Below are 20654 nucleotides of genomic sequence, written 5' to 3'. Positions count from 1 at the left end.
CCACTGAGCAGGCACTGGGGTGGCCTAAAGATGTCATATAGATATGAGTAATGCTACTTTTCAAATATATGTGGATACTGAGGTACTGAGGGTAATACAGTTCCAATCTAAAGACCATAAAGAATGGCTTTCAAGATGGAGACACAGGTGAGTGGGTACGCTGCCTCTTCAATGACTCACTTCAAGCCACCACGAGAGCAATGGAAGGAGCATAAGTAGTAGCTAACATATTTCACTTATTCCTGAGGTTTCTTTTATTTTAAACCAAATTAATTCATCCCATCCATTATAGATTAGTTCTTCTGACATCCAAGAAAATAAAAACAAAATTCAAATAATATAGACACAGTCTGAAGTAAATCTCTATAAATTAATATTTTCTCCTTTATAGGACTTATATTTACTTATACTTCAAAAAAACGTCCCTTAACTCAAAAATGGTGAAGATGGCAAATCCTATGTTGTTTCTTACCACAATATTAAAAACAATTATGTAAAAAAGAATATTGTAATATAAAGGGATGATAAGTATAACAGCATTTAAATTCTTTTTAAAGATACGCAGTAATATATTTGGCTGTTTTGTTTCTTCTTTAAGTGTATTTTGTATGTAAAGTATAGATATATATATTATCCTCTGTATAATGAGGGAAGACTGTATACAGAGAACTCTAAGGAAGCCAGGGTTATATACCAACAACAGGAAAAACTGATTGGCCCTGATGGTCACACAACAATCAGGTAAAAAGAGTGTGTGATAACATGTTACAAGATGATGCATTAATCAAATGTCATTTTTAAATAGTTTCTTAAAAATATAATGCTATGTCCCTGGACTGATGTCACAACAGTATGGCAGGGTGCCCACTGACACTGAACAATGCTCCAAGATGAGCAGACGCAAGGCGTCTACACTGGTGACCCTCAGGCTCACTTAATTCCTACAATACTGAAGTGTTTACTTTTACAAAAAGGGGGATTAATTGCAATGTGATCTCCTGAAATGGATCCTGGAATAAAGCATGTTGGTGTAAAAGTGGTGAAATCTGACCAAGTGCACAGTTGAGTAATAATCACGTACAGTGTTCATCTCTTACTTCTGACATGTGCCGTGGTCTAGAAACGTGAACATTAAGGAAAGTTGGGCAAAGGGCATAGGGGAACATTTCCATAGTATCTTTGCAATTTTTCTGTAAATCTAAAATTATTCCAAAATGAATCCTTCATTAAAAGGGGGCAGGAGGGACTTAAGGATGTACCTATGCACACAGGAACACAAAACTCAGCCGTCCCGCTGTGTGGTAACAGCGACAGAGAGGCTATGCAGGTGTCACAGAGGGAAGTAGTGATGGGGAAGGGGCACGAGGGGGCTCCCATGTGCTGGTCATGTCCTGTTTCCGCCCCTGCGTTGGTAGTAGCACCGATGTGCTCCTTTTACGATAAGTCACTGGACTAGACTTTTCCCTACATTACCCTTCAAGAAAAGGAAGTTAAGAAACGCTTCCTTAGTACTGATATAGGTTAGAACGAAGAGAGAATCTGTGAGTAAGAGACGTCTGTGTGGGAACGAAACGAAGACGTCTGTAGGGGGCAGTTACGACAGTTACGGTAGCATCAGTCTCAGTTTTCGGAGCCGAGAAGGATCTGGGTAAGGTCCCAGGTCCTGCCGTGGAACGTTCTTTCCAGAGCAGCCCTGGCGACGCGGCCGCAGCAGGGCTCACGGGGCACAGACACGTGCACCTGAGCGAAGGGCCCCAGGAGGTTGTGAGGCGCACCCACATCACAGCCCCTGAGGTGCCCCCGCGCGGCTGAGAACCGCAGGCCCGCCACCCCGTGCAGAGGCCAGCAGAGCCTCCTGAGCTGTTCCGACTCCACAACAGAAATCTCAGGAAATTCCAATAACGTTAAAAGGCCCAGCAAAGCTTTCCCTCTCATAATGGCTTTTTTTTACCCTACAAATAACAGCGGGTTTTCCCAACACAGTTTCGATTTCGTACTCCACCACTGCATGTGTGTATTTGTTGTTTTTATTTACTAAGTAACGGCGGATCGTTGGTTCATGCAATACTCAAGCTGGAGGGCAACGAACCCTCTACTCGTTTTAAAGATGAGGAAGTGGATAATCAGCGATGTTCAGAACTTGTCACAAGTTCCTAGAATTCAATTCTTGCTTAGGTCGATGAATTAAACTAGATGCCTCCCCCATGGGTACTATAAGACTAGATGAGCTGATAGGCGGTTCCTAACAGCACCAGCTTATGACCTGGGTTCTTTCGTGTATAATTCAGTTCATCGCGGTGTCTGTGAATGTCTGGGCTGAAAATACTTGCTGAATATGATGCCGAATGAAAAGACAACGAAAACACTTCTGAATACTTAAAATAAATCAAGATGCTCCCTTTTTAATGTGTGGATCAATCATGTAAATTGAAGAGGAATTTAAGAATATTTTTTAAGAAATAACAATTTTAGGTAGGCAATCGTAAGGAAGATAACAATCATACATGCCAAGGCTACGTGATTCTTCCACAGGCCCCACGGGGAGAGATCGATGCCCTGGTTTATCAAAAATTCTTCGCCAGTACATCTGAAATTCAACAGAAAAAGTGTCATGCTCGGACAAAAGAGAGGGAGTGGGCACGGTAAAAAAACTTCTCTCCACAGAGGTTTTCTATGGAAATACTTCTAATTTTGTCTAAAATTGTCCTATTACTAAGAATTATTTCATGAGGGTTCGTGAGATTCTGGATACCAGCATTCTCTTTTCTTTCATTAGCTCATGTATCAGAATCAAGCTGTTAACAACAATCATTGATAAGGAATGTGTTATTCAATTTTTAAAACAATATCCTCTGATTTTACGAAAATCTTCATTTCCGTTTTATGGACATTATGCAATAAATGGGACTTCTTTCTCAGCTGGCTGAAATATGTTTCTTTCTTTAGAGGGTACATGCTTTAATGAGGCTATTCCAAGTCAATTTAAAAGAAAAAAAAACAGCTGTATAGACTTCGATTTCATAATGTCTCCTGTTTAAGTGCAGGACGAAGAGGCAGGTGCCACGAGCGTGCCCGGGAAACGTTCACTCTGTTCTGCTCTAGCTGCCTTTCTAGTTCTTGCTCCTGGCCATGGGTTGGGCTTAGAGGAAGCCGTAAGTTCATGGATCCGTACACCTCACATAAGCCATACAATTCCAATATTCTAAGGCTTCACTAAAATGTCAAAGCAGCTCATTTCAAACTTAGACGTTCTGAAAATAAAAGCTAAAACCCACAATCAACACAGCGTTTTAAAAGGCCCCAAATGAACAACATATCAGAAACACTTCCCCAACTTAAACATAACTTTGACCATAGTGGAATGTCAAGGAGATGTGCACTGGTGCACTACAGCTCAGAGAAGCCGGTGAGAGGACCCACACCAGCCACGTGGCCCAGTGGCCTTTCTACATGACACCAGAGTGAGCAAACCCATTCTGACACTGAGTACAAACTTACGTCGCATAGCCACAGGTATCATTCGCTGTTACGTTGACTCCTGGGCAGAAGTTTTGTCCCAAAAATTCATTATACTGCAAAGCCTATAACACAAGGGCAGATGGGAGAAGGTAAATGATTTTAAATTTCAAAAAGTCTCCAAAGAATGATCATGTCCTCCTAGTTTAATCTTTACTGCTATTCCTAAAAACAAACCAAGCTTCACAGTCACGGTCACACCAGAGCAGCTAAAATTTTTTTCCCTGGTAATTGAGTGGTCTATGTTGGGATTTTGGCTTCTGAAATAAAGGAAGTAAAGTATTTGGCAAAGAGGGGAGACCTCTGGCTATCCTACCCGTAGCTCCTTTCTTCTTCGCTCCCTAATTTTATAATCCCACAAACAGTGTAATTAAAATCATACAGCAGTACTCAAAGACTATTGTTAATTTATGGTAAGAATCTTTTATATTGTTCTTGTTTATTTTCATCAAAACCAGTGCTAATTCTTGGGAGTTAGAAACCCAGTCACACTATTTTAAGACACAGTTTTTTGGGAGTTGATGAGCTGTTTAAAGCCAATACAGTAGCTATATTATATGCTCTTTTTCTTCTAATTTCCACATAAAAGATGTACTCTAGGCTCCCATCCTCTATTTTCCTATAGAACTGAAATGCAACTACATTTTTTTATATCAGTTAGTCCATCTTCCTCCTTCATGAGGAGTTCTCTCTCTACCCCTCACCTCCCTCAGACAGCAGGGTGACTGGGGAAACCTCAGGTGATGATCAAGGTGACACCTGTCACTCTAAAAATGAAACCCCTGGGAGACTTTCACAGTTCGTGGCTGGGGCCATGAGGTTGCTGGGCCTTATTCTGGTTTTTCCCAGCGTGGGAACAATGAAGCAGTCACAAGGACACGTCAGGAAAACTTACCGCATAGCCATATCGGGGAATACTGAAGTACTGAAGCCAAGAGAGCCAAGGCCCAATGGTCCTGAGATTTACCAACAGTCCTGAAAATATCTACAAAAAGCAAGTACCAAGAATCAGACCTGGTGAAGTGATTTCATGAAGAATTACAGAGAATAATTTCTGAGTCCCCTACAACCTTTACAAGCACTTCTTCTGACTTCTCCACTTCACATACGTACGCCTCTCTAGAGCTGAGGCTGTTTATGGTTCTAAAGGAATGACAATATATCTATCATACCTACGTCATTTCATTGGAAGACACTTCATTGTCAAGGTTTTTACTTTTGGTAACTGCCCATAATGAAAGGTCAACACAGTACTGACTGTGCTAATGATACAACCCCTGTAAACATACCGGAACAGATCTGAACGTCTGATGCCCCTCTCTATTTCCCCAACACAGTAAGATCTGTTATTTACAAGGCTTGCATTCTACCTGTGCACGACGACAGAAACCACCTGGGGTTCAGGATGCATGCTTACAATAACGCAAAGCCTGGGACTGACATACGGAGTAACAGGATGAAGAACAACGTAAAATATGGTGAATACCTTCATTTAAAGCTACCAAAGAGCAGTATTACAGTGAAGATCCCAGGGCGGACTATGCCAGCAACAGACGGCCATGTGAGAAGAGGTTCATCTAAAACTTCTAGCCGGCTGGGGCAGACATAACAATGACGAGGTTGCTGGAGGGACTACATATTTTTGAACTTGACTTAACCAGGTCCTTAACAGAGGACACACAGCATCTCTGAGGAAAATATGGTTTTATGACTGGTTTTAAAGGATCTATCTACAAACTTTTAAATAATAATAAGGTGAAGCATCTATCACACAAAACATTTTTATAAATTGATGACACATTATTTATTGGATGATAGAAAATATATGCAAGGTTTATCACTTTTCCAATAATGTTTAGATTGGTAGATGTCAAACTCAGAAATGGAAGACTTAAACTTTGGCAAAAATTTGTGCTAGTTATGCTGCTTTTAAAGACATCTTCTCCGGGGCTCCTGGGTGGCACAGCGGTTAAGCGTCTGCCTTTGGCTCAGGGCGTGATCCCGGCGTTATGGGATCGAGCCCACATCAGGCTCTTCCGCTAGGAGCCTGCTTCTTCCTCTCCCACTCCCCCTGCTTGTGTTCCCTCTCTTGCTGGCTGTCTCTCTCTCTGTCAAATAAATAAATAAAATCTTTAAAAAAAAAAAAAAAAGAAAGACATCTTCTCCTACTCCAGCAAAAAGAACACGTGTATTAAGTAAACAGGCTAAACGCTCCTGTTCACTTGATTTAGTTAAGGGGCAACTAGCTGATTTGCCTACTGATTCATCCATGTACAGGTAAAATTAAGGGATATGTAAGGTTAGGCTTCGGTAACCATTAAAAAAAAAGGTAAGCAGAAATGTATTGGTAGAAGAGAATGTCAGGAACCCAGAAAGGAGGAGACACAGTACTGTGTGGGCTTTGGAACCTTACGGTATTTTTAAAACACCCCTTTTCAAAATACAGGACCCAAGACAGACTACCCACACTGCAAACTGTTCTATTTCTCATGGAGCTTAGCTATTCCCTTGGAGAGGAGCAAATCTGACCAAACCATTAAGTTACTGCTTAAAGAAGTCAACGGTTCTCTAACACTAGCACAAAAGTTGGGTCATTAACCTGTCATTTTTATGAGGGAATCTTACAATCAAAATTCTTCTGGTTTTTGTGGGGGTTTTTTAGAAGTTTTTGTTTCAATTCCAATTAGTTAACATACACTCTAATATTTGTTTCAGGTGTGCAACTTCGTGATTCAGCACTTCCGTACAGCACCTGGTGCTCATCACGAGTGCCCTCCTTCACCCCCATCTCCTATTTAACCCAACCCCCTAACCACCTCTCCTCTGACAACTATCAGTTTGCTCTCTATAGTTAAGTATGTTTCTGGGCTTGCCTCTCTTTTTCCCCGTGATCATTTGTTTTGGTTCTTAAGTTCCACATAGGAGTGAAATCATATGGTACTTGCCTTTCTCTGACTCGTTTCACTCAGCATAATACTCTCTAGCTCCATTCACATCATTGCAAATGGCAAGATTTCATTTCTTTTTGATGGCTGAGTAATATTCCAGTCTGTAACTATGCCACATCTTCTTTATCCATTCATCAGTCAATTGACATTTGAGCGCTTTCCGTAATTTGGCTATTGTTGATATTGTTTGGCTGCTATAAACATAGGGGTGCATGGATCCCTTCAAATCAGTATTTTCCCCACTCTGGGTGAATACCTAGTAGTATAATCACTGGATGGTTATGGTTCTTGGTACAGTTGTAAATGTATCGATTCCTTGATTTCTATTTCTGCTGCTTCATTATTGGTGTATGGAAATGCAACAGATTTCTGCACATTGACTTTGTATCCCTGTGATTTTACTGAATTCATGTGCCAGTTCTAGCAATTTTTTGGTGGAGTCTTTTGAGTTTACTACAGAGAGTATCATGTCATCTACATATAGTAAAAGTTTTACTTCTTCTTTACCAATTTAGATGCCTTTTATTTCTTGTTGTTGCCTGATTGCTGAGGCTATGTTAGATAACAGTGGTGAGTGTGGACATCCCTGTCTTGTTCCTGACCAAAGAGAAAAAGCTCTGTTTTTCCCCACTGAGGATGATACTGGCTGTGGCTTTATTGTATAAGGCCCTTATGATGTTGAGGTATGTTCCCTCTATCCCTATTTTGTTGAGGGTTTTTATCAAGAAGGGATGCTGTGCTTTGTCAAATGCTTTTTCTGCATCAACTGAGAGGATCATATAGTTCTTATCCTTGTCTTTATTAATATGGTGAATCATGGTGATTGATTTGTAAATACTGAACCACACTTGAAGCCCAGGAATAAATCCCACGTGATCGTAAGGAATGATTCTTGTAATGTACTGTTGGATTCGGTTTGTGAGTATTTTATTGAGGATTTTTGCATCCATGTTCATCAGGGATATTGGCCTGTAGTTCTCTTTTTCAGTGGAGTCTTTGGTTTTGGAATCAGGGTGATCCTGGCCTTGTAGAATGAGTTTGGAAGTTTTCCTTCCATTTCTATTTTTTGGAATAGTTTGAGAAGAAAAGGTATTAACTCTTCTTTAAATGTTTGGTAGCATTTCCCTGTAAAGTCATCTGGCCCTGGACTTTTATTTGTTGGGAGATTTTTTATTACTGATTCAATTTCTTTGCTGGTTATCAGTCTGTTCAAGTTTTCTCTTTCTTCCTGTTTCAGTTTTGGTAGTTTATATGTTTCTAGGAATTTGCCCATTTCTTCCAGATTGTCCAATTTGTTGGCATATAATTTTTCTAATTTTCTTGTAATTATTTGTATTTCTGTGGCGTTGGTTGTTATTTCTCCTCTCTCATTTGTGATTTTATTTATTTAAATCCTTTCTCTTTTCTTTTTCATAAGTCTGGCTATGGGTTAATCAATTTTACTAATTTTTTCAAAGAACACAGCTCTTGAATTCATTGATCTGCTCTACTGGGTTTTTTTTTTTTTTTTTTTTTAGTTTCTAGATCATCTATTTCTGCTCTACTATTTAATATTTCCTTCTTTCTGCTAGCTTTAGACTTCATTTGGTGTTCTTTTTCTAGCTCTTTTAGGTATAAGGTTAGGTTGTTTGAGATTTTTCTTCCTTCTTGAGGTAGGCCCGTAATGCTATATATTTCCCTCTTGAGATTGCTTTTGCTGCACCCCATAGATTTTGGACCGTTGTGTTTTCATTTTCATTTGTTTCCATGTAATTTTTTAATTTATTGATTTCCTGGTTGACCCATTCATTGTTTAGTAGAATGCAGTTTAACCTCCATGTATTTGTGGTCTTTCCACATTTTTTCTTGCGGTTGACTTCAAGTTTCATAGCGTTATGGTCAGAAAATATGTATGGTATGATCTCAATCTTTTTATACTTATTCAGGACTGATTTGTAACCTAGTATGTGATCTATTCTGGAGAAGTCCCATGTGCACTTGAAAAGACTGTATTCTGTTACCTTAGGATGAAATGTTCTGAATGTATCTGTTAAGTCCGTCTGGTAGAGTGTGTCATTCAAAGCCATTGTTTCCTTGTTGATTTTCTGCTTAGATGATCTGTCCACTGCTGTAAGTAGGGTGTCAAAGTCCCCTACTATTATTGTATTATTATCAATGAGTTCCTTTATGTCTGTTATTAATTGTTTTATATGTTTGGATGCTCCCATATTGGGAGCATAAATATTTACAATTGTTAGATCTTCTTGTTGGACTGTCCCCTTTATTATGATATAGTGCCCTTCTTCCTCTCTTGTTACAGTCTCTGGTCTAAAGTCTAGTTTGGTTTTTGAAGTTCCAGTTTATCAATGTTTCACTATATGTCACCAAGAAGCATCTTTTAAAAACTCATTTATAACAAAATGTTAACTAAAGTTATAGCAATGATATTGGAAGAGTAGCCAAAAAGGCTGGGTAATGTCAAGAAAAATCTGTACATTCTCTAATATAAGCTATACCTCAATACATGGTCTCCTTAAGGCAGAGAATCCCATTTACAGAATCCTCAAAGCAGGTTTTAGGTAACAGGTAAATTTGTGGGAAAACACAAGGGGAAATAATTACTTCTTAGAGAGGCACAGTTCCTACTCACCATCATAAACACAAAGGAGATGGTCATGAGAAGTGTCGCTATGGATACCACACTCTGGCCTGCTGCAATGGCCAGTGCCATAGAACTGGCCGAATAAGCCACCATTATAAGGGTAAACATCATGATGAAGAAGGCCTCCACAACTGGTTTCAAGCCTTAGTTGGGAAGAAAAGAGAGGGTTGAATCCAACTGCCTAGGTAACTGTGTATTTGGGATTGCTTACTGCGCAAAGCACTATAATATTTTGAGAAACTAATACCAAAACCAAGAAAATTCATCCTCTATCCAACCACCTTGAGTCACCAATTTCATCACCAGCCCCCCATCTTACTGTATAAAGTTATCATAAAGTTTCTTTTTTATACTTGTTGCATAAGTACATTTCTGTGTAACACCTCTGCTCCTTTATTTGTAATTATTAACAATTTCTGAGTGCCTGAGATGGAGAGCTCCAGGCAACATAACTGGCCCCAATTCTACTGCCTTTTCTTCTAAGAACGAAACTTGTCAAGAGCATATTTGTTTTACCCAAACATCGCCACATGACTGTTTGCTATAACTGCGTTAGGTAAAGAAATTGGGAAGAAGATTACGTGACCTCCCAGTGATTTCAACGGCTTGCCCTCATATCCAAGACTAAAGACACAAACCTTTTGTCATATTGCTTACCTAACAAGAAATATATTATACAAGTAAATATAATACTTGGTAACATCCTCATGGGTAGTAAATCAGATAACAGTTTTCCAAAGAAATAAGATGACACTCTGTAGTATCCACTGATATATTCATGTCTAAAAAAGAAAAATTCGTCTTACATTAGTTGAGGAAGGCAGAGACCAGACTGGGCTGCTTGTGTGTCTACAGACTTCCACCACCACCAGGGGTCTAATGCCTACAGCTTCTCACATCCTTGAGGCAAACCCCCGGCCTCCATCCTGTCAGCATCAATCCTCCACCTACCATCTTGGGTGTGAGCCTCCTCTGTGATGTCACCCCCACACGAGTCTGTGCGATACAGCTCTTCTCATTATAGAACTCCCTCTGGGTGCCATCCATCCTGCCCCCTGAGCACCCACTCCCAGTGAGCAGATCTGTATCTCCTCCCTCTCTTCGAACACTGGCTCTCCTTAGAGAACAGCACTCCAGTAGCTGGGCTCAGTTATGGTAGAGGCTTTACTTTCTCCCCACTTCTGATTATGAAGCAGCTGGCTCTGCTATCCTCTGAGCTTTCTAATGCAGCTTTGGATCACTTCTCCCACTCTCGTGATAAAAAAGAAAATGGCACTTCCTCCTTCAACAATCATGCCTTTCAACCACACATCCCTGTCAGCTATCAAATACTGTTTCCTTCCCTCTCCAGTTCTAGATCCCTTCCTCTTCCTGACATCTTCCTCCTGTAATTCCAAACTCCTCCACCAATATCATTCTTTCCCTCTGGAATGATCCTTTCCTCAGCATGTAAATATAGGCAAATCTCTTCCAACTCTGAAAAAGACAAGAAACAGAACAGCCCCTACTTTATTTTAAGGCTATCCTTTGGCTCCTTCCATTCCCCTCCCGTTGAGGGCTAAGTTGGGTCCACATTCTTTCTCAACTTGACCTCCACACCTTATATTTACTGTTCAACCCACTACTTTCTCTCTACCAAGCCCCTCTAACTTTTCCTGTGCGGGCCATCACAACTTCTCATTTGCTAAAAACAAAAACTCCTTTTTAGCCCCTTTATCACTTCTTTTTCTGCAGCATTTGGATTTGCTGGCTCTGCCCTAATCTTCAACTCCTTTTCCCTTGGCATCAAGCCCCACATGCTCATGATTGTCCTCCCAACCTCTAGCTACTTTTTCTCAATTTCCTCAATAAACACTGGCAATCCCCAGGAACCAGGCTGTGGTCCAATACTGGATATGACCAGTTTGGCCGACAGCCCCCTTCCTAGAACAGAGACCTACTCACATAAAGAGCTTCTTCTCAACCACAAAGAGCTCCACAGCTGATATACTGCTGAAACACTGGTTGGTCGTTAGGAAGAAGAGCACCCCTGCTCTGCAATGAGAGAAGTGGGGGGGGGGGAAGCACTGCAGTCAACGAAACATTCTCAAATCAATTTTCTAACCTCAAAACTCTCTCCTCAAATGATACTTTATTACATGAAATAGAAACTGCTCTGGTTAAAACAGAGGGAAGTATGGGCCTCATCGGCTTTCTCCCCACCATACCTGTGTATCCACAGTGGTACCCCTGGGACTTCACAGGGCACAGTCTGGAAGTCATGGACCTGGGTTGCTTTGGATTGAACTGTTTCCTCCCCAAATTCCTATGTTGAAGCCCAAACCTTCAATGTGATGATATTTAGAGACAGTGTATTTGGGAGGTAATTAGATTTAGATGAAGTCATGAGGGTAGGGCCCACACAGTGGGATTAGCGCCCTTAAAAGAAAAGGGACAGACATCAGAGTGCACACTCTCTCTCTCTGCCATGTGAGGACACAGCAAAAAGATAGCCACCTGCGAGCCAGGAAGACAGCTCTCATTGAAACGGACCATGGATGTACCCTGTTCTCTAGAAGTGTAAGAAATTGTTGTTTACACTGTTGTTTAAGCCTCCCAGTCTATGGTTCTTTGTGAAGGCAGTCTGTGCTGGTGAATACATAGGTCATAAAAATATTATCATCTTGAATTTTAACTAACAAAAACAAGTATCATTCCTAATGTATGAACAGAGAAATAGTGAACCAAATAAAGCCTGCAAAGTTTAAAAACCTCTATTAGCCACCTTTTTAAAGTAAAGAAGAAACTAAGACATGAGGAGGCAAAAGGACAGTAGAGGAAAACCTCAATCGACCCCTTATTATATATCTCCACCACACAGCTGTCAGTAGCACCTTGATATCCTTGACAAGCCATCACCAAACGGTTTCCAACGTGCTCAAAAAAGAAAACAAAATGATGCTTATAAAAGAAAAACTTATTTGCATACCTGTAAGAAAAGGAAGACTACCAATGCTTCTTTCTCAGTAAAATAATTAAGGCTTTAAAAGGAAAGTCACAGTTAATCTACGCTTTGATAGACATACGCATTTTATGAAAGCATGCCAACATTCCCGAAAAGGTCTTGGGCTTCCATTCATAACCAAACCATTTAATTGACATTGAGGATGTGAGTTGACACTGAAAGAGCTGAAGTGACCCATCATTTAAATGACACAAGAATAAGAGAGAACATTTTTAAAAATATAAACCCAAATGTACAGCCCCTCAAAAAAAAAGTCCATAGACACTCAGTAATTGTTTTTAACACCAAAACATAAAGAAAGAATGGATTTAGAGAACAGACTGTTTTAAAAGTGAATGTTTATACAATAATTAATGAACGGAAAATAGCCAGATCCAGTACACAGGCAGCTATGCAACTTCTTCCACATAAGTAAGCCTACTAGCAAAGTAAAAACTAATTTCAGAAATATGGGACATGCAAAAAAAAAAAAAAAAGAACAAGAAGAAGGAAAGAAAGATGGGACATGCAACAATTCAGCTCAATTTGTTAAGCCTTATGTCTAACAACACTGTTATATTCATCATGATTCTTTTCTTTTTTTTTTTTTTTTTTTTAAGATTTTTATTTATTTATGTGACAGAGAGACAGCCAGCGAGAGAGGGAACACAGCAGGGGGAGCGGGAGAGGAAGAAGCAGGCTCCCAGTGGAGGAGCCCGATGTGGGGCTCGATCCCGGAACGCCAGGATCACGCCCTGAGCCGAAAGCAGACGCTTTAACGACTGCGCTACCCAGGCGCCCCTTCATCATGATTCTGAACTAGTAGATACTGACATTACTTCTAAATCATATGGTTTATTTTATAGTACATACAGTTTTCATTGCTAAAGAACTTAAGGTATTCTAATTCTTTTCAAGCTAGTAATCCGTCTGTAATATCTACTTATTAATCCAAATATTTTTTAAAATATCTTCTCTCTTAATAGATACTAATTTGTTTAGCTGTCACCACAATACTTCCCACTGCACAATACAAAAGGTCCCCGGGCAAAAGATCCTGTGACCTATATTCTGTACTTGGTACAAATATGGCATCTACAATGGGTATAAATCATCAATTACTAGCAAGCTTGGAAACGAGTGAGAGAACACCACACCCTTCAGGGAAAGGAAAGAGAAAAACAGTGACACAACTCTGGAAATAAGCTGCCATAATAATCTCAATGCAGAGCAACACTATCTGAGTCCATACAGGAGATCATTTATTTTACTTGAGTGAGGAATTGACTTTTATGCTTATTCTTTCTTTCATAAATAATCACACAACACCACAGATTCCACTTAAGCTCCTGCAAGTTTCCTCATATCCTTATGGGTAAAGGGGGATAATAGCCCCCCCACCTCGGGGCAGAAGCCTGAGTCCATGGTTTAAAACACAGTGCACAGCGCCCAGCACAGAACAGCTTTCTACATGAAGTACAAGGAGAACTCTGCAGTCTTTTTCAGAGCATGCCAGAGCCCATTACAAAGTCTCATCATGAAAAAATATTTTTAAGGGTACATGGTGACTAAAACTCGGTGAGGTAAACTAACATAAGTGCTAACCATATAACAGAAAAACCTGAGTGTCATCCAGCTCCCATGGCAAACAAATCATAAAACAGAAAAAAAAAATATTTACAAGCAACAAAAGAAAAAAACAGATAAACTGGACTACATCAAAATTTTAAACTTTTGTGCATCAAAGGACACTCTCAACAGTGAAAAGACAACCTACAGAATGTCCGAAAATATTTGCAAATTTATACCTGATATGGGATTAATATCCAGAATATATAAAGAACACTTACATTCAACAATTTAAAAATCCAATTAAAAAATAGGCGAAGGATTTGAATAGACATTTCTCCACAGAAGATACACAAATGGCCGATAAACACATGAAAAGGTTCTCAACATCGCTAATCATTAGGGGAATGCAAATCAAAACCACGTGAGCTATCACCTGACACCAATTAGGATGGTTATTATTATTATGAAAAGAAAAAAAAAACAGAAAATAACAAGGGTGGTAAGGTGGTAGAGGAACTGAAACCCTTGTGCACTGCCAGCAGGAATGCAAAATGCTACAGCTGCTGTGGAAGATGAGACTATTTCATAGAATTACCAAATAATCCAGTAGTTCTACTTCTGGGTATAAATCCAAAAGAATGTAAAGCAGAGATTCAAACAGATATTTCCACATTCACAGCAGCATTGCTCAATTAGGGGCAAAGGGCAGGCCACTCCAAGATGGGTAACATTGCCATGAAAATTATTTTGCGTTAAAAGCAATCAAGACCGGGCAGACTCAGGAGAAGTTTTTTATCTCAGGGCACCTGGGTGGCTCAGTCGGTTAGGCATCTGCCTTCGGTTCAGGTCATGATCCTGGGGTCCTGGGACCGAGTCCTGCATCAGACTCCCTGCTTGGTGGGGAGCCTGCTTTTCCCTTCCCCTCTGTCTGCAGCTCCCCCTGTTTGTGCTCTGTCAATTAAAATTAAAAAAAAAAAAAAAAGCTTCTTATCTCCCCCTCAACTGCCTAAATTTACATTGGAAAGGAGAGCCTGTACCAGTAAGAGAGCTATTAAGAAAGATGCCTCTTTGCCTAAGAAACTTATTTGCATAAGAGGGCAACCTTTGTTTTCCAAACATCATCTCCTACCTTCCTGCTAAGGCCTTTCTCTGCCTTACCCTACCCACCCTTCTCCTTAGCTCATATAAGCATCATGTTGTCTCACTGCTTTTGGAATTTGCATGTCTGTGTGAATTCCCAGTACACGTGCTATTAAATTTTCTCCTGTTAATCTGTCTCATGTCAATGTGATTCTCAGTCCTACCAGAAGGACTTTGAATGGCAGATGAAATTCTTCCTCCCCAACATTCACGACAGCCAAAAGGTAGAAATAGCCCAAGTGTCCAAGGACAGAGAAATGCACAAACAAAATATGGTACAACCATACAATGGATATTATTCAGCTTTAAAAGAAAAGAAATCCTGACATATGCTACAACACGGATGAACCCTGAAGATACTATGCTAAGGAAAATAAGCCAGTCACCAAAGGACAAATACTGTATGATTCCACTTATATGAGTACCTTGAGTAGTCAAATTCAGAGACAGTAAGTATAATGGTGGCTTCCAGGCACTAAAGAAAGGAAGAATGAGGAATTATTGTTCAACAGGTACGGAGATGCAGTTTGGGAAGATGAAGAGTTCTGGAGCTGGACGGCTGTGATAGTTGCACAATAATGTGGATATATTGGTGCGGCTGGGTGGCTCAGTCAGTTAAATATCTGACTCTTGATTTTGGCTCAGGGCATGAGCTTAGGGTCACGAGATCAAGCTCTTCATCAGGCTCTGCACTCAGCACAGAGTCTGCTTGAAATTCTCTCTCTCCCTCTTCCTGTGCCCCTCCCCCGCTCGTGTGCTCTCTCTAAATAAATAAATAAAATCTTTTAAAAAATCAATGTGAATGTATTTAACGTCACTAAACTGTGCACTTAAAACTGGTTAGGAAGGTAAAATTAATTACTTGTATAATCTGTATAAATTACCACCACACACACACACACACTCCACCTGCAATTCACTGACTTATCCTGCTCCTCAGTTTACCCTGTACTTGTCTCAAAATCAAATTCTTAATGGATTTTCATTAGCTGGAAAGATGTAATAGCACTTCCTCAAAGTCAAGATCCAAATTTACTTACCTATTCTGGATTCCTGTAGGATCATTTTTTAGATCATAGAAAATGGCACCTATAACCAATCCCAGGATGACTGTTACAATTATCTTTTCAAAAAGAAAAAGAAAAACAAGTTTTAATTAAAGGTAAAAACTTAACCCACCATTTATTATTATAAGATGTAAAGGCTACATAATCAAATTTCTCCATGGAGATAGATACTTCAAGTGATTCAGAAAAAGTCCTTGGGTGAATATAAAACAGTGTAGGTTATTAGACTGCTTTCTTTTTTTTTTTTTTTAAGATTTTATTTATTTATTTGACAGAGATAGAGACAACAGCCAGGGAGAGAGGGAACACAAGCAGGGGGAGTGGGAGAGGAAGAAGCAGACTCCCAGCGGAGAAGCCTGATGTGAGGCTTGATCCCAGAACGCTGGGATCACGCCCTGAGCTGAAGGCATACACTTAACGACTGAGCCACCCAGGCGCCCCTAGACTGCATTCTAAATGAAAAAATAATCGATCTGTGTGTTGGGGAGGCCGACAGAACACAGTAGACTCCTGGAATGCTATGGTTCCTCCCAGTGATTCACCAGGCCAGTTCAAGGTCCAGTTCAGGCTACCATAAGGGAATAATGCAAGTGCCTGGCTAAGTCATTTGAGGAATAAAGTCCAAATAGATAAGAGTCCTGACCTGAACTCTCAACCTTTTGTCCTAGTGAACATGCAGTTTTATATTCAAGAGGTACAACTAAAAACAGGATATCTTTACTCTTACTATTATAAATAAATAAATTTTTTCAAGCACACATAAAAAAATTCTAACAATGTTACTCTGCGTGATAAGGAAGCAGGGGTAAGCGGACTGCCTACCTGACCCAGGGGGCAGGGCATGCCTGCACTGGAAAAGTGCAATGTCATTGCCACCAAAGCTCTGAGCCAGCTCTCTCTGAGGGAACTCAAATGCTTCCACTACCCATTCTCTTGACACGGCTTCTCTAGCAACCTCAGTCCAAGGGCCTACAGCCAACAGTGTAGAACTAATACGCTGCCTATTCTTGGCCACTCTTACCTACATTCGCTTACTCAGTCTGTTTGAGGACTCCCAAGAAGACCACATAAACATCACTTTTGTTTTAAAGATTGACAAAATGTCTCCTACAGACACTTCTAAGCAAAGGATTAAGGGTTACACTGTGACAGAATTTATTTAAGAAAATTCTACTTATTGTACTTTTATATTGTATTAAATATAAAAATAGAAGAAATATCATCAAAAGAAAACAAAATATCCCACCATGTACCTCAGAACCTTCAAAGTTAAAAAAAAATTTTTTTTTTTCAGTACTACAACAGTGTGATGGTATCGAGACTTGAAATTTTTTACAAGCCTATTTTGGCATGAAGCAAACCAAACTAGAAAAGAGGCCCATGATCTATGAAGACTAGTTTGTGAAGACCACAGTCTGAAAAAAAGTATGATGTGAGATGTCTTCAAAATTCCCATGCTAATAAGACAGTCTGAAATTTGGAAAAAATTACCTTGGTATAATTTTCATTACCCTCAGAATATACTGCACTTCGTGCCAACAGATCAAGCTCCCAGAATAAACGATGACGGACGAGTCTCTACTTTCAGACAACAGAACTTTAAGAATGTTCAGACTTTTTAAAACAGGCAGTCTAAAAGTTTCTTTTGTATTCAAATATTTGCTATCTTATACTAACAGACTGTCAGTCTTATCATTAGGATGTTTGCTAAAGGTTTCAAAGTTCTAAAAGTATTTTCAAGTCAGCTTTCAAACACATTGACAAAACTATTAATCTTGTAATTTTGTCATGCCTTCAAAAGGGGCATCTAGGTTATTCTTTCTTGCATTACAGAAAAGAAAAAACAAACAAACAAGCTAAACGTTGCTCAACAGAGGGCACAAAGTCACTACCTGAGTTCTGTGCATCTGGTCTCTGTTTTGAACAGAAGGGGAAAAAAAAATTCTCTAAATATGTTATTCTGTCTTGTCCAAACATGTTTAGCAAGGTATCTCAAGGTAAGTTCTGAGGGATAATTATGGCCATCACTCAAAAAACAAATCCATAGTCACATATTAAATATGCCAATGGTAAAATGAATCTCTAAGAGTTATGATAGTGTTTTCCAAATTGATTTGATCAGAAAAACCCATGGCACATTAAAGGAACATTAAAGCCTTTCATACAGATGATCCATTTACTCCCAGATCGTCCAAATACAACCTTTGGTCAAATGGCATTATCAGAAGCAAAGTCTGAATCACATAAATGACTAGTTGAAATCTAAGGATGGCTGTAATATTAGCAATATGAGATTTATCAGCAGGAAGCCGTAACAGTTTAATAGCCTCACATTCGAACACTTTAAGAAGTAAATGTATATATAAGATTAAAAACACTAAGGCAAAGGTCAGCAAGCCAGGGTCCACAGGCCAAATATGGACTGTCTCCTATTTCAGGTCAGCCCTCTAGCTAAGAACGGGTTTTACCACTTTTTTAATGGTTGGGGGACAAAAAGAGTGAAAGAAGACGACTATTTCTCGCCACATGAAATTTAAATGAAATTCTAATTTGTGTCCATCAGTGAAGTTTTATTGGAACACAGTTACGTTCATTTGTTTATGTATTATCTATGGCTCCTCTCTTGCTCAAATAGCAGAGCTGACCACCTGAGACAAAGACCACGTGGCCTGAAAAGTCAAAAGTATATACTATCCAGCCCTTTACAGAAAAGGTTTGCCTGCTCCTGTCCTAAGGTAACATTCCAGTATGTACAAATCTGAACAGGTAATGCTCAGAGAAATGCAATGTTCTATCTTTGTTCTAAGAGACTGCCATGAATCTGAGCATTGTTAGGACTCCTTTTGTGGAACTGAGTTCACTGAGGAGACAAGTAGGGTAAACATGCAACCTGGAGGCACTAGGCCTGGGTCTGCAGCTGAAGGAAGCCTAGCACCAAAAGATGCAGAATCATGCTGTATTAGAAATAGCTCCACACTCTAGAAAGGGGAACCCTCTTGCACTGTTGGTGGGAAGGCAAACTGGTGCAGCCACTCTGGAAAATAGTATGGCGGTTCCTCAAAAAGTTAAAAACAGAACTACCTTATGACTCCAGCCATTGCACTATTATTATTATTTTTTACCCAAACAATACAGAAACACTAATTCAAAGGGATGCATGCAACCCTATGTTTATAGCAGCGTTATCTACTATAGCCAAATTACGGAAAGAGCCCAAGCGTCCATCAACTGATGAATGGATAAAGATGTGGTATACATACAATGGAATATTACTTATCCTAAAAAAGAATGAAATCTTGCCATTTGCACAACATAGATGGAGCTAGAGAGTATTATCCTAAGTGAAATAAGACAGTCTGAGAAAGACAAATACCATATTTCATTCATATGTGGAATTTAAGAAACAAAAACAATCATGGGGGAAAGAGAGAGAGGCAAACCAAGAAACAGACTCGTAACTATAGAAAACAAAGTGATGGTTACCAGAGGGAAGATGAGTGCGGGATGGGTGAAATGGGTGATGGGGATTAAGGAGGGCACTTGTGATGAGCACTGGGTGATGTATGGAACTGCTGAATCACTACGTTGTACACCTGAAACTAATAATACACTGTATATTAACTAACTAGAATTTAGATAAAAACTTAAAAAAAAAAGAAAGAACGAACTCCACATTCTAATCACATCCAGCCCAGAACTACTATACATGTGACCTGGACAAGACACTTACAAACCACTTTCAGAAAAAAGAGAAAATTTATATTATTTTCCAAGTAAAAAAATTAATGTATAAATCACACTAAAGAATCAACTCCATTACATTATCTCACTGTTGGAACAATGGGTAAACAAGGTTCACCTTATTTATCAGACTTGTTTCCAAATGATATCAAATCTATTCTAAAAGAATAAAAATTTAACTGTGATTGATAGTACAAAGAAGTGTTCATATTCTGACAGAAATACAAAATAATAGTAGCAAAAATATTTGGAGCAATTAGCAGTATGTCTCAAAGAGGGATAGAGATTCTTGGTACTAATACTTAAAAGGCGACAGTACTGAAGTATGAAAATTATGGTGCATGTGGTAAGAAGTCAATAATATCTTTTTTATTTTTAAGATTGACTTATTTAGGGGTGCCTGGGTGGCTCAGTCGTTAAGCATCTGCCTTGGGCTCAGGTCACGATCCCAGCATTCTGGGATCAAGCCCTGCATCGGGCTCCCTGCTCAGGGGGAGGCCTGCTTCTCCTTCTCCCACTCCCCCTGCTTGTGTTCCCTCTCTCACTGTCTCTCTCTCTCTCTCTCTCTGTCAAATAAAGAAATAAAATCTTTAAAAAAAAAAGTTTATTTATTTGAGAGAGAGAGAGAGAGAGATCTCACGTACACATGGGGCGGGAGGTGGGGAGGCAAAGGGAGAGAGAGTCTTAAGCAGACTCTACACTGAACGTGGAGCCCAACTTGGGGCTCAATACCACAACTCTGAGGTCACAACCCAAGCTGAAACCAAGAGTCGGCCACTCAACTGACTATGCCACCCAGGTGCCCCAAGAAATCAGTAATATCTTATTAGTGCCAACAACATGCCATCTTTGGTATTCAACAGAAATTCAATGACTGCTAATAAATAAAATCAATCAGCCCCAAAAGAACTGGCTAAACAGATTTCCCTAGAAAGGATGGACCAATGAACAGGGAACACTAGGGTTCTGTCGGACAGAGCACCTGAGAATAACAGGACAATAAAGGGGTAGTAATCAACAACTGCCAACAGAGCCAGCCCAAAGAG

The 20654-nt window shown here is 39.7% G+C and overlaps 1 protein-coding gene across 8 annotated transcripts in view; it reads right to left on the bottom strand.

Annotated features, from left to right (window-relative positions):
* Positions 1 to 2366: 2366 nt before the first annotated feature.
* The window catches only part of ABCG2 (ATP binding cassette subfamily G member 2 (JR blood group)), a 135675-nt gene continuing 117387 nt past the window's right edge, over positions 2367 to 20654 (bottom strand). For all 8 annotated transcript variants that reach the window (XM_087864003.1, XM_045791627.2, XM_045791656.2 and 5 more), the window contains 7 exons: positions 15841 to 15923; positions 11050 to 11139; positions 9763 to 9887; positions 9094 to 9248; positions 4412 to 4501; positions 3499 to 3581; positions 2367 to 2587 (listed from right to left, as the gene is read on the bottom strand). In XM_087864003.1, coding sequence (XP_087720129.1) covers positions 2440 to 2587; positions 3499 to 3581; positions 4412 to 4501; positions 9094 to 9248; positions 9763 to 9887; positions 11050 to 11139; positions 15841 to 15923 — 774 coding nt within the window. In that variant the 3' untranslated portion in view covers positions 2367 to 2439. The remainder of the gene's footprint in view (positions 2588 to 3498; positions 3582 to 4411; positions 4502 to 9093; positions 9249 to 9762; positions 9888 to 11049; positions 11140 to 15840; positions 15924 to 20654) is intronic.

This window comes from Ursus americanus, chromosome 8 (assembly GCF_024610735.1).
Source record: "Ursus americanus isolate L20-20 chromosome 8, mUrsAme1.1.p, whole genome shotgun sequence".
Classification (NCBI taxonomy): domain Eukaryota; kingdom Metazoa; phylum Chordata; class Mammalia; order Carnivora; family Ursidae; genus Ursus; species Ursus americanus.
This window is presented reverse-complemented; position numbering and strand designations above follow the sequence as displayed.